Below are 15,599 nucleotides of genomic sequence, written 5' to 3' on the forward strand. Positions count from 1 at the left end.
ATTTCAATGGACACCTGAATGGCCACAAATTTTCAGGAATCTAAAATTTGTGATGGGCTCTGTTTAATTTTCCATTTATGTAGATGATTTGGACATGAGGTAAGAAGGAGTTGACTGATGATACCAAATGCAGGAACTTAAAACTGATGAATGCGAGATAATTGCGTGGTTAGTTGGGTTATGTGGCAGATGCAGCTAATGAAAACGAGTGTGAATTAGTACATTTTGGAAATGAAAAGTAAATGGAAGAGTGACCAAATGCGTTACAGTGTGGGGGTGGGGTGGGAAACAGAGAGAGCCAAGGGTCTGGATATTTAAAAGTGAAAGTCCAAGAAGGCAGATGCAAGGTAAATGGAATTTTGGATTTTTAATGCAGGTTTCATTGAATCAGTATCAAGAAATTGATTTGTGCATTACACCGGTCAGCTCATCATCTTATTTTGTGTGCAATTCTGGGAAATCCATGATTTATCTCTGTGAAGATTCCCTAGATTTATCTCATAATTATGAAGAAAGGCTTGAAAATTGGCTATATATTATATTGGCACATGGATAGATCAAGGGCAGTTAAATAGAAGTCTTTAAAACTAGAGTGATGTGAATATAAGAGTGAGCAAACTGCAGTCAAATAATTACTATAATTAAACTTCAATAATCCGCTTTCCGACTATTCAGAAATCCCAATGGTTCTGCACCTGGCTCACCGAGTGATGTTTCTTGCACTCCCTTGAAACTCACCAGGGCTCTCGTTCCCATGCTCCCTTGAAACTGACCAAAACTCTAGTTCCCGTACTCCCTTGAAACTTACCAGAGCTCTGGGTCCTGCATTCCCTTGAGACTAACCAGAGTCCCAGTTCCCACACTGCCTTGAAACTGATGGTTCCCCAGTTTCATTCATGGACATTTCCCAATGCAACATATTGTTGACCCCTTCTAAAGCATTCAATCCCAGGCTAGTCAGAACCCTCAAAAATCCATACTTGCTCTGATTGCCTTATGTGCTTCTCAGTGCTCAGTCATTTTGTCCCTGTTGTTGAATTCACAGAAATTACCCCCAAGTAATATTGTTAATGGTGGTATAGTTCACTGGTTTTCTCCCTCCTCCCTTTTAAAGAATGGAGTAATATTTTTGTAGTTTCTATTTCAAACAAATAATTCCTGAATCTTGTGAGCATGATAAGATTATATTATCAATATCCTCACTTGTAAGTTTTATAATATACTAGGAGGGAAGCCATCAAGAGACTCGTTTGCCTTAAATCCTGCATTACTTTTGTATTGTTTTAATATTTAAATCCAATGAGTTGTTCTCGTTGACTTAGTTTCCTGCTACTGATGCTTCATCTTATATTGTGAAAATGATACAAAGTATTAATTCAACAAGTATGTGATTTCCTTATCATTATGCATTATGGTATTACTTGTTTCATTCACCTTTAGTACTGCAAAATCAAAACTGCTGGAAATCTGAAATAAAAACAGAATGCTGTAAACACCCTGTAGGTCAGGAAGCATTTGTAGAAAGAGAAATGAAGGATCTCAGACTTGAAATGTTAACTCTGTTTCTCTTTCCACATATGTTGTCCAAGCTGCTGTGTGTTTCCAACATTTTCTGTTTTTAGTTAAGTGAGAACATTATTGTCACTGAAAAACTTTAACAATTTTGGACTTTTTTTGGGAAAAAAATTATATTAAATAATAGTTCCAGTTTTAAAGAGGGGAAATGTTATGAATTTAGATAACTTTAACCAATGCTGCCACCCTCTGACAGAAGGAATATATATCCATTGGCAGCTCTTTACAACAAAATAAATTCAGGGTCACAAGGCATCAGGAAGGAAACTTAAAGGGAGTTACTTTCAATGAAAATAGTTTTTAAAAACAAGACGTGTGTAAATTGACATAATTGTGCTTTCATTTTAATTATTTTTTTTCTGCATTGCTTTGTTTCCCAGCCTAGTTTTTCTGAATTAGTAAGTTTCCCTGTTGAGAGACAGAGTAAGTTTTACAAATCCAAAATTTGGACAAAGGACCACCATGCCATGTCTCTGCTTATTTTGAATACAATATATATTTTCAATAAAAGCTCTTTTTGGCAAAGGTTGCTCCTGTCTGAAATACCAACCATATTTTTATTAATGAGGGTAGAATATAAAGTGTTTGACAGAGGTGTTTAAATGATGAATGATTGGGGCTAACCAGACAGAAACAGACTATTTGCAAATCCAAAACATGGATAAAGATGTGATTAAATCTGAGAGAAAACAGGGAACCCCCTTTTCACAGAGAAGTTAATGAGAGTATGGAATATCCTACAAAGGATACAAGAGGTAGAGAATGGCACTGTGACAACATTTAAAATGGGTTCGCCAAGTGGTTTAAGGAGTGTAAAGGGATATGAAAACAGGCTAGCAATGTTATACATCCACATTGATTCTTGTTATAATTTTAAAAACAATTTTATATTGCTTCAAGGATGAGTACTTTCACTGGAAGCTAGTAATGCCTAGAAATCCTCTGGGTTATTTTTTAAATCCTAGAATGTGTATGATGCTGGCATATTTGTCTTAATTGCCTATTACTACCTGCCCTGAGAATGTAGCATGGGACTGGAGTTACATGTAGACCAAGTCTGTCAGTTCTCTTGAAGGACATAAGTGTTGAGCTTTTACAATAATATTCCACATTTAGTGGTCATTTTATCTGATGCTAGCATGCACTTCTCCAGATTTACTGAATTGAACCTTCCCAATTTGTTTTGATGGGATTTAAACTTTATTCACTGGATTGCCAGACTGTGGTTCCCACACCGGCCTCATCAGCACTTCAAAACACATAAAACTGGACTGAAAGCAGGTTATCCTTGATCCTGAGGGACAATGTAAGATGAGGCCCTATTAGATAAGATCTTTATTAGTCACATGTACATCGAAACACACAGTGAAATACATCTTCTGCGTAGTGATTTTGGGGGGCAGCCCGCAAGTGTTGCCACGCTTCTTCTTTATAAAATCAATGAGAAGGCATTTAATTTGTGTGGTATCAGCACATGTTAATCTTTGCCCAATCAGTTTTGGGATGGTTAGTCAGGACATCATCCTCTACATCCTAACATTCCTATGATCATGAGGGTTTTCTTTACCCAAATTGCCAGAAGAACAGAAGTTAATCTCACTTCATGATGCTCTCCAGTCCTGGGGAATTCCTGCACTCCCTCAGGCTCCAATACATTTTTAGGGTTGAATGGAATTTCTGCCTCTTGTATAAACAAGCAGAGATTTCCAGGAACATCAAGGGTGCAACTAACTCTTTGCCATTTTCCGGTAGATCTCAGCAAGTCTCTAGTGAAACATGCAAGGAACTTTGGTACTACTGAAAAGTCAGAAGATTAAGGATAAATAATATTTAAAATGTTACCCAAAAAAGCACCAGGAAACAAAGATCAGATTAAAATTAGATTCTTAGTATCATCCTGCAGAGAGGCCAGGTAAGGAAGAAGGGATGGAAGATAAATTAAGAGAAACATCGATATTTGCAGATTAGAAATTTTTTAAAAACTACTATACCCTCTTTTCCGACACCTTACAAAATTGAAACTACAGAAAAAATTGTAGGTTTTAATCCTTATCAGAAGGGCTTGATAGCAATAATTTATGATTTAATTTTGAAAATACGTCTAGAATCATCAGACAAAATTAAGAATGAATGGGAAAGTGAACTCCAGACATCTATACCTATAGAGACTTGGAAGAAAATTCTTCATTTAGTCAATACATCTTCAATGTGTGCCAGACACTCGTTGATACAGTTTAAGGTAGTCCACAGGACCCATATGTCCAAAGATAAGTTAGCTCGTTTTTATAACCATATAAATCCTATATGTGATAGATGTAAATCGAATGTGGCTTCTTTGACACATATGTTTTGGTCCTGTCCTCTTCTGGAAAAATATTGGAAAGACATTTTTAACATTATTTCAAACGTATTGAAGATTGATTTACAACCTCACCCTATCACTGCAATTTTTGGATTACCAAGGATAGAGTCTGGCCATTTATCTCCTTCTGCTAACCGTATGATTGCTTTTGTTACATTAATGGCCAAACGATCCATTTTGCTTAAATGGAAGGATCCAATACCCCCTACTACTTTTCAATGGTTTTCTCAAACTATATCATGTTTAAACTTGGAAAAAATTAGGAGTGGTACTGTTGATCCTTCGCTTAAATTTGAAGATATTTGGAGTCCATTTATTCAATATTTTCACATGATGTAGATCCCTTTTCAATAACTTTCCAACTTGGAGGAATGGATTTGACGACATAATATTGCCCTGTAGAGACGGGCTAAATCAGAATATGAGGAGGCTCTTGAAGTGTGAGATATACAAGCTTGATGATTGTATGAGGGGAGAAAGGGGGAGATGTCCCATACCTCTGAATTTACAGCAAACCAGTTTTTTTTGTTGTTTTTTTTTAAATGTTTTTTTGTTTAGTTTATATTGTTTATAATTTTTTTTATTGATTTGGGTTTTTTTAAAATGTATATAATAAATCTTTTTCTTTCCTTTCTTTTATATTATATTCATTTACTAAGAGATCGTTGGATCTACAGATTTTTAAAAATATTTTATTGTTCTTTATGATTATATATGCTATGATTGTTATCCTGATCTCTTTGTATTACATGCATAAATATTGATGCTATATATCAATCTGTATTAATTTGAAAACTAATAAAAAGATTGAAAAAGAAAGATAAATTAAGAGAAACCTACACACAAACCAAATTCATGCATGTGCTAGATGGCAGCAGTGGTGGAATTTTAATGTCTGAGTGTAGTTTTCCTTTCAACTACAGAAAATAGTGTAGGAAGAACAAGAATAGAAAAGAGGGTAATGTGAGGGGATGCAAACATATATTTTTAGCCATTCTAAGAGATTATATAGCATGTGGCTAGGTGGGGAGAATCTCTGTTGTGATGCCAAGGTGGTCACAATTGTATGGGACAGCCAGAATGGGCTTTGGAGGTTTTTTGTATATTCATTTGTTAATGAAATTAACACCGTATATTTTTATTGCAGAGTAAAAGGATTAAACTGTGGAGAAAAAGTTGCAGGATGGATCTCCACATTTCTCGGACGGCAGAGTTATCTGTTCAGACAGAGTTCTGATTTTCAAAGAGTGATGAAGAAACATAAGCAAGGTATCAAACGTGCATAAAAAGTGACATTTGCTGAAGCAAAATTGTGTCAAATGTTGAAGTCCAGTTTACATTTTGTGCATATCACTTGATGTTACGTTGCTGGGTTGAAAGGAATCAGAAGTTTAATTGTGAGAAACATGCGGTTTCGATTTTATTGTTTGATTTCTTTTTTTTTAAAAAGGAGCATATTTTCAAACATTTAACTAATTTTAAGTAATTAAATATTAAACATCCCAGCTGCAAACAGGTGAAAGACTTATTTGAGGCTTAATTTAGTAGGCAGGTAAGATCCAATCGAATTATTGGATTCTTGGTGCTGTTTTAACTCAGGCCTGCTCTTGTAATTGAGTATTTATTTGGCTGGTCCAATTGAGTTTCTGATCAAGGATAGTGGAGGATTCATTAGTGGTAGTACTATTGAGTATCAAGAGAATATGGTCAGATTCTCTTTTGTTGAAGATGGTTGTTGCTTGGAACTTCTTGCATGCAGGCATAGACTTCTTCATTTGTTGTGGGGTTGCAACTGAAATTGAACATTATGCAAACTTCAGTGAACATCCCTACTTCTGACCTTATGATGGAAAGCAGATCATTAATGAAGCTGCTGAAGATGGTTGGGCTGTGGACACTGATCTGAGGAACTCATGCAGTGATCTTCTTAAGCTGTGATTATTGACCTCCATTAACCACAGCCATCTGCAACATATGCTGTTGTCCCTACGTGTTTTAAATCAACAGTGCCCATTCCTAAGCAAAAAAATGTGTGCTGCCTGAATGATTATCGCCCAATTGCACTTACACCGATCATAGCCAAATGCTTCGAGAGACTGATTTTGAAGCACATTAAACGTGCTATCCCTGCCACCGTGGACCAGCACCAGTTTGCCTACGGGGCAAATAGATCAACGGAGAATGCAATTAGTCTCGGCCTCCATACTGCTCTGGCGCACCTGGAAAGACTGGACACGTATGTCAGGATGCTCTTTTTGGATTTCAGTTCAGCCTTTAACACAGTTATTCCCAGCAGACTAGGTCCAAACTCCATAGCCTGGGCCTGAATACAACAATCTGTAACTGGATTATGGACTTTCTCACCAATCGTCCGCAGACTGTCAGGTTAGGAGGGCACATATCTTCCACCCTCACCCTGAATACTGGTGTTCCCCAGGGGTGTGTGCTGAGTCCCTTCCTGTATGCCCTTTTTACTCATGACTGTTCATCCGTCCATGAAACAAACACCATCATAAAGTTTGCAGATGACACGACAGTCATTGGTCTGATCATGAACAATAATGAATTGGCATACAGGGATGAGGTACAAAACCTGACAGCCTGGTGTTCCACCAACAATCTCATTCTCAACACCCAAAAGACTAAAGAGGTTGTGGTGGATTTCAGGAAGTCAAGGAAGATAGATCTTGGTCCAGTGCTCATTGGTGGCGAGGCTGTGGAGAGAGTCTCCAGTTTTAAATTCCTGGGGGCATACATCACCGAGGACTTTTCCTGGGCAATACACACCTCAGCTGTCATTAGGAAGGCACAGCAACGCCTCTATTTTTTGAGGAAATTGAGGAGAGCCAGACTGTCTCAGAATATTCTGGTGAACTTCTACCGGCGTGCGGTGGAGAGCATCCTGACATACAGCATTACTGCTTGGTATACCAGCTGCACTAGGAAGGAGCAGAAGGCTCTGCAGAGGGTCATCAAGATGGCCTAAAACATCATTGGGACTCAGTTACCAGCGATGGAGGACATCTATCAGGCTCTATGTCGGAGCAGGGCTTTAAACATCATTCGAGAACCAGCTCACCCTGTTCACTACCTTTTTAAACTACTCCCCTCTGGTAGGCGATACAGGACAATACATGCACACAGTACAAGACTGAAACACAGCTTTTTTCCCAAAGCTGTTAAATTGTTGAACATGGACACCTCCTATACATACATACATACATACACATACTATGTCTTCCCCCTTTTACCGGCTGGACTCATCATTGTGTTATTTAATATATTGATATGCTGCTGATTATCATTATTATTATCATGGTTCATTTGCACACTGCCTTTTTATGTTTTTTTATATACTTTATATTTGTGTAAGTATCTTTGTTTTATTTTATAGTTATAATTGCTCTTATCAATTTACTGTTTTGCTTTTTATTAGGCAAGGGAGTGCCATCGTAATCTCGTTGTGTTGTTGTTGCAACAGTACAATGAAAAATAAAGAAATAAACAAACAAACATCTCCCTTTGTGTGACATGCAACTCCAACCACTGGAGCGTTTTCCTCTTGACGTCCAGGGCCCCACGATGATATCTTTAGTCAAATCCTTCCTTGATATCAAAAGGAGTCACTCTCGCCTCGCTTCTGGAATGCAGCTCTTTGGTCCATGTTTGGACAAAGACCATGATAAGATCCAGAACTGAGCAGTCCTGGAAAAACAAATTGTTCATAGGTGATCCAGAGCCTATGGATCAAGGAAATTTACCCTTTACAACTTTGTCAAAATACTAATCTTCAGATAAAATGACAATTGCAGAATAAAAACAAAATGCTTAAGTCATCCTTCACGTTACCATGCATCTCTGAAGAGTTCACTTCTCAAGTTTCTGAACCCACTGCTGAACATCAAATATCAATGATCGCATTTAAAGACCAGGAGTTTTCTCAATATTCCTCCCTCAGTCAGTGTCATAAATGAGGCAAGCTGCTTGGTTTATTCATTGTTAAGATGTCACTACCTCATAAAGATGGTTGCATTTGCTTGCCAAACATTTCACTATATTTTAAAAGGCATTTGTGTGATCACCTCTGCCATATTTTGAAATAATGTGATATATAAATGAAAATATTATTAATTACAGGCTAGGTTTCCTTATTTTTTTAAGAATATTCTGTTTAAGAATACAGATTTCTGATTTTACAACAGTTACTACACTTCAAAAGTACCTTATTGACTTTAAACAGATTTTGGACTTGAAGAATAGGTATTTGAGTGTAACTCTTTCTTTTTTCTCTTTGTAACATTGTGAAGGAGAAAGGGCCTATAGTCTAAAATGTATTTAGTATATTCATCTGCTTTTTCACGTCACGTGATATGTAAAACCTATATCAAAAGAAAAATGGTAAGGTTCTTTCTAATGAAGAGAATTTAATAGAATGGAATTGAACACCACCATAACAATCACCTTGGCACCTCTTACAATAATTTTTCTGGATTTCCCATCAGTTGAATGTTGCCCCACTATGTTTACTAACCAGCTGTGGGATACAAGTTTTTACTAAAGAAATTAAACAGGATGTTAGAAACTAGATTGAAGCTATTCAAATACTGAAAACATTCTGAATTACCTTATTCCATTGATTGATTGCATTTATCAGAACGTGAAACATAAAAGAAAAGTTCTAGTTAAAAGTTTCAAATTTTGAAAACTGGACAAGAACAAACATATTTTGAAAAACTGATGTTGCTTCCTAATTACTGTACTTTTAAAATCAAAAGGAGAATATCTAATTAATTTGTTCTAAGATATCTATGAAGAATTACGTGCTGTTCAAAGGTATCTTTTATATGTAGAATAATATTTAAATTTTAATTTCAAGGCCAATCTTTGACCCAGTCACCTTCCCTCTCATTGGTGAATGAAGCACAGTACCTTCTTGTAAATAGGGCAAGCATTCTACACCTGAAGGAGCAGATATTACAAAGGTAGGATTTCTTCTATTTCCCTTTTCATAGATAATAAGGATTCACTGAGCATTATGAAAATAAAAAAACTGCAGATACTGGAAATCTGAAATAAAAGCTGAAAATGCTGGAACACTTAGTTGTGGAAGGAAAAACACAGTTAATGTTTCAGGTCAAAGACCTATTGTTAGAACTGATTTTATTTCATTCAGCAGCAGTTTTTCCTGTGACTATATTGCCAAAAGGCAGCAATTGTAAGTCTTTTGTGAAAAAAAATTCTCCTATTTCACCCACGAGAAAAGGAATTTGTCCTCTGTTACTTTAGTCTGAATCAGAATCAGATTAATTATTGCTGACATATGATGTGAAATTTGTTGTTTTGCGGCAGCAGTACAGTGCAAAGACGTAAAATCTATAAATTACAAAAATAGGGAAAATAAAAATGAATAATGAGTTAGTGTTTATGGGTTCATGGATCATTCAGAACCTGAAGGCGGGGGGGAAGAAGCTGTTCCTGAATTGTCTGGGTTTTCTGGCTCCTGTACTTCCTCCCTGATGGTAGTAACAAAAAGAGGGTGTGTCCCAGATGGTGAGGGAGGGTTATGTCCGTGATGTAGCTGGCTAAGTCTATAACTCTCTGCAGCCACTTGCGATCCTGTGCATTGGAGGCTCCATATCAGGCTGTGATGCAACCAGTCAGAATGTTCTCCACCGTGCATCTATAGAAATTTGTAAGAGCCTTTGGTGGCATACCAAATCTCCTCAAACTCTTAATGAAGTAGAGCTGCTGGCGTGTCTTCTTTGTGATTGCATCAATGTGTTTGGCCTAGGATAGATCCCCTGAGATGTTGATGCCCAAGAAATTGAAGCTGCTCACTCTTTCCACCACTGACCCCTCAATGAGGACTGGTGTGTGTTCTCCCGATTTCCCTTTCCTTAAGTCCACAATCAATTCCTTGGTCTTGCTGACGTTGAGTGCGAGGTTGTTGTTGCGCCACCACTCAACTAGTTGAATTATCTCACTCCTGTACATCTCCTTGCCGCCATCTGAAATTCTACCAAATACAGTGGTGTCATCAGTGAATTTATAGATGGTGTTTGAGCTGTGCTTAGCCACACAGCAATCCATTTGTAATATTTCAGGAGTGCCTGGATGTACCTTCTGGAAGCATGTTTGCATTTGCAACAAGTGCAGCTACTGAACTACCATGGAAACTAATGGAATTCTCAAGGCACAGCCTTTTGAAAATCAAATTCAAATGCATCAGTGTACATCCCAAAACCAGGGCGGGTCAAGTTCTGCTCAATTTCTGAAGAAAATTATTGTTCAGTAATGCCTTCTCAAAAAGTGAAGAGAGGCTGGAGGACACATCCTGGGCACAACCTCGAAATAGTATCAAAGCATTTGAGCAAGTAAATGTAAATAAACCTGAGAGAAGTTTAATAAATGATCTCTTTGCTCATATTAGCATTTGAGGCTGACTGACTGTATTGCTACTTTCTCCTGGAGTTGTGGAATGAACTTGGGATTAGAGTCATAGAGGAATACAGCACAGATACAGGCCTTAAGCCCAACGAGTCCATGCCATCCATGGTGCCCACCCACCTCGTCCCAATTTCCTGCATTTGGCCCATATCCCTCTAAGCCCCGCCACTCCATGTACCTACCCAAGTGTTAACAACAATTATTTCAACGACTCTTCATTTTAAAAATATACTTGGATCTGAGCGATGTATTTTCCAAAAATACTTCTTAAAATTCCCAAACGTTACATTTAGTCTTATCAGCATAAGTGTTGATATAGATCTTGAATAGCTAGGGTCCAAGCATCAGGCCCTGGGGACACTGCAAACCTGCACCGCTGCCTCAATCCTCAGCTTTCTGCAATGTCATGTCTCTGCCTCATAATCCCCTTCTGAAAATGTTCTCCATTCATGCACCATGAATTCAGCACATGCCATAACTTTCACACATTAGTCCCTACTTTACAGAAGAGAGAACGTGGCACAGGAGAGGCTTTTCACAGACCGCTTCAGCTAACAATTGCACAGGAAGAGGTGCAGGAAAGAAATGCCTGGCTATTGGATGTGGGATAATAGGAGTCTTCTAACTCCTGGTTGGAGAGTTTATTCATTGAATGCATTAATATAAATCTATTTAAGTTTTAAGATAGTTATGGATAAGGATAAGAAGCAAAAGTGCTAAATTGGGGAAAAGTTAATTATAAATGCGGGAAGTACACGGTAAACAGTTGTTTGGGGTAAATACACACCTGACATATGGGAGTCTTTTAAAGGCCAGCTGGTTAACATTCAGGGCGAGCATGTTCCTGTGAGGATTAAAGATAAGGATCGCAAGGTTAAAGAACCCTGGATGATGAGAGATATTTTAAGTTCAGTCAAAAAGATAAAGGATGCATATCCAAGTTTTAGAAAGCTGAAATCAGACAAGGCCCTTGAGGAATATACGAGAATCTTGATGCAGTTTTTATCTATTTTAATTCCCAGCCCATCCTCAAATCTATATCACTCTTTCACATTAGCATTAGCTCATTTCTCCATTCCTGGGTTGTTTGACAGCCAACTTCACGAAAATATAGTACTCAAATTGTATAAAAGAATGCCGGATATTATAACATTATTTATGGTAGATTCAAGTTTGTAATGCCTAACCATGTGAACTTTATGCACACAGCCTGACAGAATTCACAAAATATCACAAAATCCTTTAATATATCACTGTGTTGCACAGTGAATTCCTCATTTGTGAAGAAAGGACATTCTGTAATTTGAAAATGCTAAAAATGCTTGACTTCAGCAATTTTATTGTGGCTAGTTTGGTAAATGTTATTTTCTGTGACATTCTGGGTAGATTTTGCCATTTTCTTTTCAATGTTCATAATTTTAGAAGCTGCTATTTGCAGGATTTCTCCAGACGATTACTCATAATTCCAGGACATTGTTAATTGTAATTGTCCTTCTGTACTTGTGGCAGAGGTGGAACATGTGATTCTAATTCTGCTGAAGCATTAACAACCAAGGAACTCATCCATCGTTTCCGAGCCAACCTTGTGATAAGTACAATGAGACCGTATGAAGAAGACGACTGGGCTGAGGTGGTTATAGATGGTGTTTCTTATCCTTTTCAGGTAAATAGAAATCTTTATCGGGACAGTTATATTTACTTAGATAAATGTTTTGAGTATATCTTTCGTAATCTTGTGATCCAAACAAGCTTTTTTTTTCCTGACATCCAACCAGAAATGTACAAGCACTGAAGAAACTCAACAAAATTCCACCACTATAGGACTTACTTAAACTATAAACACACAGAGTACCTGAACACAATGTCACAAAGGGATTGAGCAAGTTAACAGTTAAAAGTCACAGAGTTTGAATGGTGGTTCCAATCTACAGAGGCACCCAAAACCCAACTTCTGCATTCTGACTGGTGTTTTGATGAGAGCATCACATTAATCCATTTGATTGGTTCTCCCCAGTGTCCAGTGACTCCCTTATAATAATGATCAGTTTCTCAGCAACTCCTACCTCGTTGAAAAGAATCCTAACTCTTCAATTTCCACATTTGTACCAGAATGCAGAGTACTCAGAGATGGTTCTTGTTGATTTTTATAATGTGGATGTTAAAATATGTAACATTGAATGGAATTGGACTTCACCCGTTTCAATAACACTACATAAAAGCTGTACTGCATTTTGAAATTTCAGCAGCCTCAATTATTCAACTTTTTTTGGGTGCTATTCAGTGTACATTTATTTGATGACCTGCAGTCTTTCCAATGTGCCCTAAAAGCAATCCAACTCCAATTTCTGTTGAAGTTCACTAGCAATCCATTGACCTCCTCCTCTGTCAGGGTGAGTTCAAACACAAACTAGAGGAACAGCACCTCGTATTCCTCCTGGGTAGTCTACAACCTGATGGCATAACATTGAATTCTCCCATTCCAGGTAACCTGCTCTGTATCTGTCCTTCTGATCTCCCCAGTTCCTCCTACAGACACCCAATCCCCCCAGCCCCTTATCACCTAGTTTCTTTCCCCACCTCCACCTACTGATCACCCACACACTCCCCCCTTGTTCCCATTTGTCCACCCCACCTCCCTTATTTGGCTCTGTGCTCCATCTTCCTTTCCTATCAGATTCCATTATCTGCAGCCCTTTGTTACCTCCACTTATCACCTCCCAGCTTCTTGTCGCTAGTTCCACCCTTTCATCCTCCTCACCTGGATCCACCTATCACTTACCAGCTCTTGTCTCACCACTCCCCCTCTCCTCTTTATACTGGCCATCTCCCCTCTACTGTTTTTGTCCAGATGAAGGGTCTTCATCCAAAACGTCAACTATCAATTCCGCGTCCCCCACCCCCCACAGATGCTGCCTGACCCACTGAGTTCCTCCGCCAGTTTGTATTTTAATCAATATTGAATTCAACAATTTCAGGTAACTTGCTTTCTCTGTATCAGAACTAACCAGCTCTGTTGTTGGTTATCCATGTATAATATTTACTCAGTTTTTTTCCTCCACTAACACTGATCTGCTGGTTATTTCTTACAGCTCTGACCTTGATTTCACAGCTTTTACATGTCCCTTTGTTTCCCCTCTCTAATTACCATCATTAGTTTATAAACCTGGTGTCTCCAGCAACAGTTTATCACGATCACAATCCTGGTATTGTCATCTTCTCCATCTCTTCCCCACTCTCTCTGCAACTCTCTTTCCCAGTTCTGATTACTAACCTGAGACATTTACTCTGTTTCTCTTTCTACAGATGCTGCCTGACATGGAAAGTGCTTCTAGCATTTTCTGTTTTTATTTTAGATTCATAGCATCTGTAGTCTTTTGATTTTCATTCCTTCCAGTCTTCCACCTGTAGTGTGATCACTTTATCAGGCAGAGAAATTCCTCACATCCACATATGACATTTATTACTTGTATTCAACAGTTTAGTCAGCTTGAAACAGAACCTAAAACTGAAGTGTTTGAAAATATGTGCAGGCGTGTTGAAGAGAAAAACAAAAGCACATTTACCAAGAACTCAGATATAATTTGAAATTCCTAACAAGAGGTGTACCAAAAGAGTAAAAATTGCTGTACTTTCTTTGAAATGACCTACTTCACATTGTAAATATTGGGAATGATGAAGTTCATGTGATTGAAACAGAGGTCCAAGTCCTTTAATTTCTTCACCCAACTCACCCTTCTGTCAGTCTTTGTAACTCTTTACCGCAATTCACAAAACCATGTAAAAGATAAAAAATGTTTCTCTCTTAGCTTAAGTGAATTACTAATTGAATTATAAGCGAAGAATAGTGCCACATTGCTCTGTGACACATCATTTGAACTCTACTGCCTTGTTACTATTCACCACTCATACAATTAATTTTAAATTCTTATTACCATCATTTGCTTGATTATAAGGTGACATTAGAAGCAATGGTTATGACACCAAGTATTATTACTAATACATAAATTTTACAGATTGTAGGACTATGTAGCAGATGCCAAATGATCTGTATTAACCAAGATAATGGAAAAAGGAGCAAAGAACCCCTTCAGACACTGTCTTCATGCAAGGGTAGAAAGGTAAATGTTGTCTCCTCTTTTTAGAAAGAGCAAAATATATTAAAACTCACAACAGTTCAGTGATTAATTGTATTTAAAGAGCAAACAAAGTGAAATATTTTGCAAGGCACAGAAATGATCCAGTAAAAATATTATAATTGCACTATTCCTAATAAATCCAAGTTAGTTACTTACTGAGCTGCAACATGCTGTGATGACTATCATTTGCACTATGAAACAGTGAGAATGTGATTTGCCTTCTTCCCAACTCTATTCTATCTTTTGTGTTCCACACGTCTCCTCCACCTGCTCTTCATTTATAACCTATCAGCAAATCCTTCCATTCTTTTTCTGATGTGCTTCTCTAGTTTCCTCTTAAGTGTATCTATGCATTTTGCCTCACTACTACTTTTAGTAACTCTTTCTGAGGATTAGCACTTGGCACTTGAGGGATCAGAAGCTGGAGGTGAGGCCCAAGATCTTGCCAGGGCGGCTGGGAGGGATAGTGATGGGAAGTCATAGAATCATACAATACAGAAATGGGCTCTTCAGCCAACCAAAATTCCCATCTAAGCTAGTCCCATTTGCCCGCGTTTGGCCCATATCTCTCTAAACCTTTCCTATCCATGTAGCTGTCCAAGTACCTTTTAAATGTTGTTAAGTACCTGCCTCAACCACTTCCTCCGGCAGCTCATTCCATATACTGTGCACCCTCTGGGTGAAGAAGTTGCCCCTCAGGTTCCTATTAAATCTCTCGCCTCTCACCTTAAACCTATGTTCTCTACTGCTTGTTTCCCAACCCCAGGAAACAGACTGCACATTGGCCCTATCTATGCCCCTCATGGTTTTATACACCTCTATAAGATCATCCCTCATTCTCCTATGCTCCATCGTCTGAGGAATCAGAGAATTGGAGAGTCTGGGCATGTTTGGGAGAAACATCTGGGATAAGGTGGAGTAGATGCCCTGTGAGGGGTATCAGAACAATGGAATATTATGAGACCTTACGCTATGAATGTCCCTATGCAGTGTTGCGATGGGAAGACCTATTTGTCCTGGAAGGATCAATAATGGTCACTCCCAGGACAAATTTAGTCCTATTTCAGCTGTGGTTCTCC

The 15,599-nt window shown here is 38.1% G+C and overlaps 1 protein-coding gene across 2 annotated transcripts in view; it reads left to right on the plus strand.

Annotated features, from left to right (window-relative positions):
- The window catches only part of mocos (molybdenum cofactor sulfurase), a 101,538-nt gene that overhangs the window by 78,821 nt on the left and 7,118 nt on the right, over nt 1-15,599 (plus strand). For both annotated transcript variants that reach the window (XM_052015471.1, XM_052015472.1), the window contains 4 exons: nt 5,085-5,206; nt 8,814-8,919; nt 11,894-12,047; nt 14,398-14,502. In XM_052015471.1, the coding sequence (XP_051871431.1) occupies nt 5,085-5,206; nt 8,814-8,919; nt 11,894-12,047; nt 14,398-14,502 (487 nt within the window). The remainder of the gene's footprint in view (nt 1-5,084; nt 5,207-8,813; nt 8,920-11,893; nt 12,048-14,397; nt 14,503-15,599) is intronic.

Source organism: Pristis pectinata, chromosome 5, assembly GCF_009764475.1.
Source record: "Pristis pectinata isolate sPriPec2 chromosome 5, sPriPec2.1.pri, whole genome shotgun sequence".
NCBI classification, from domain to species: domain Eukaryota; kingdom Metazoa; phylum Chordata; class Chondrichthyes; order Rhinopristiformes; family Pristidae; genus Pristis; species Pristis pectinata.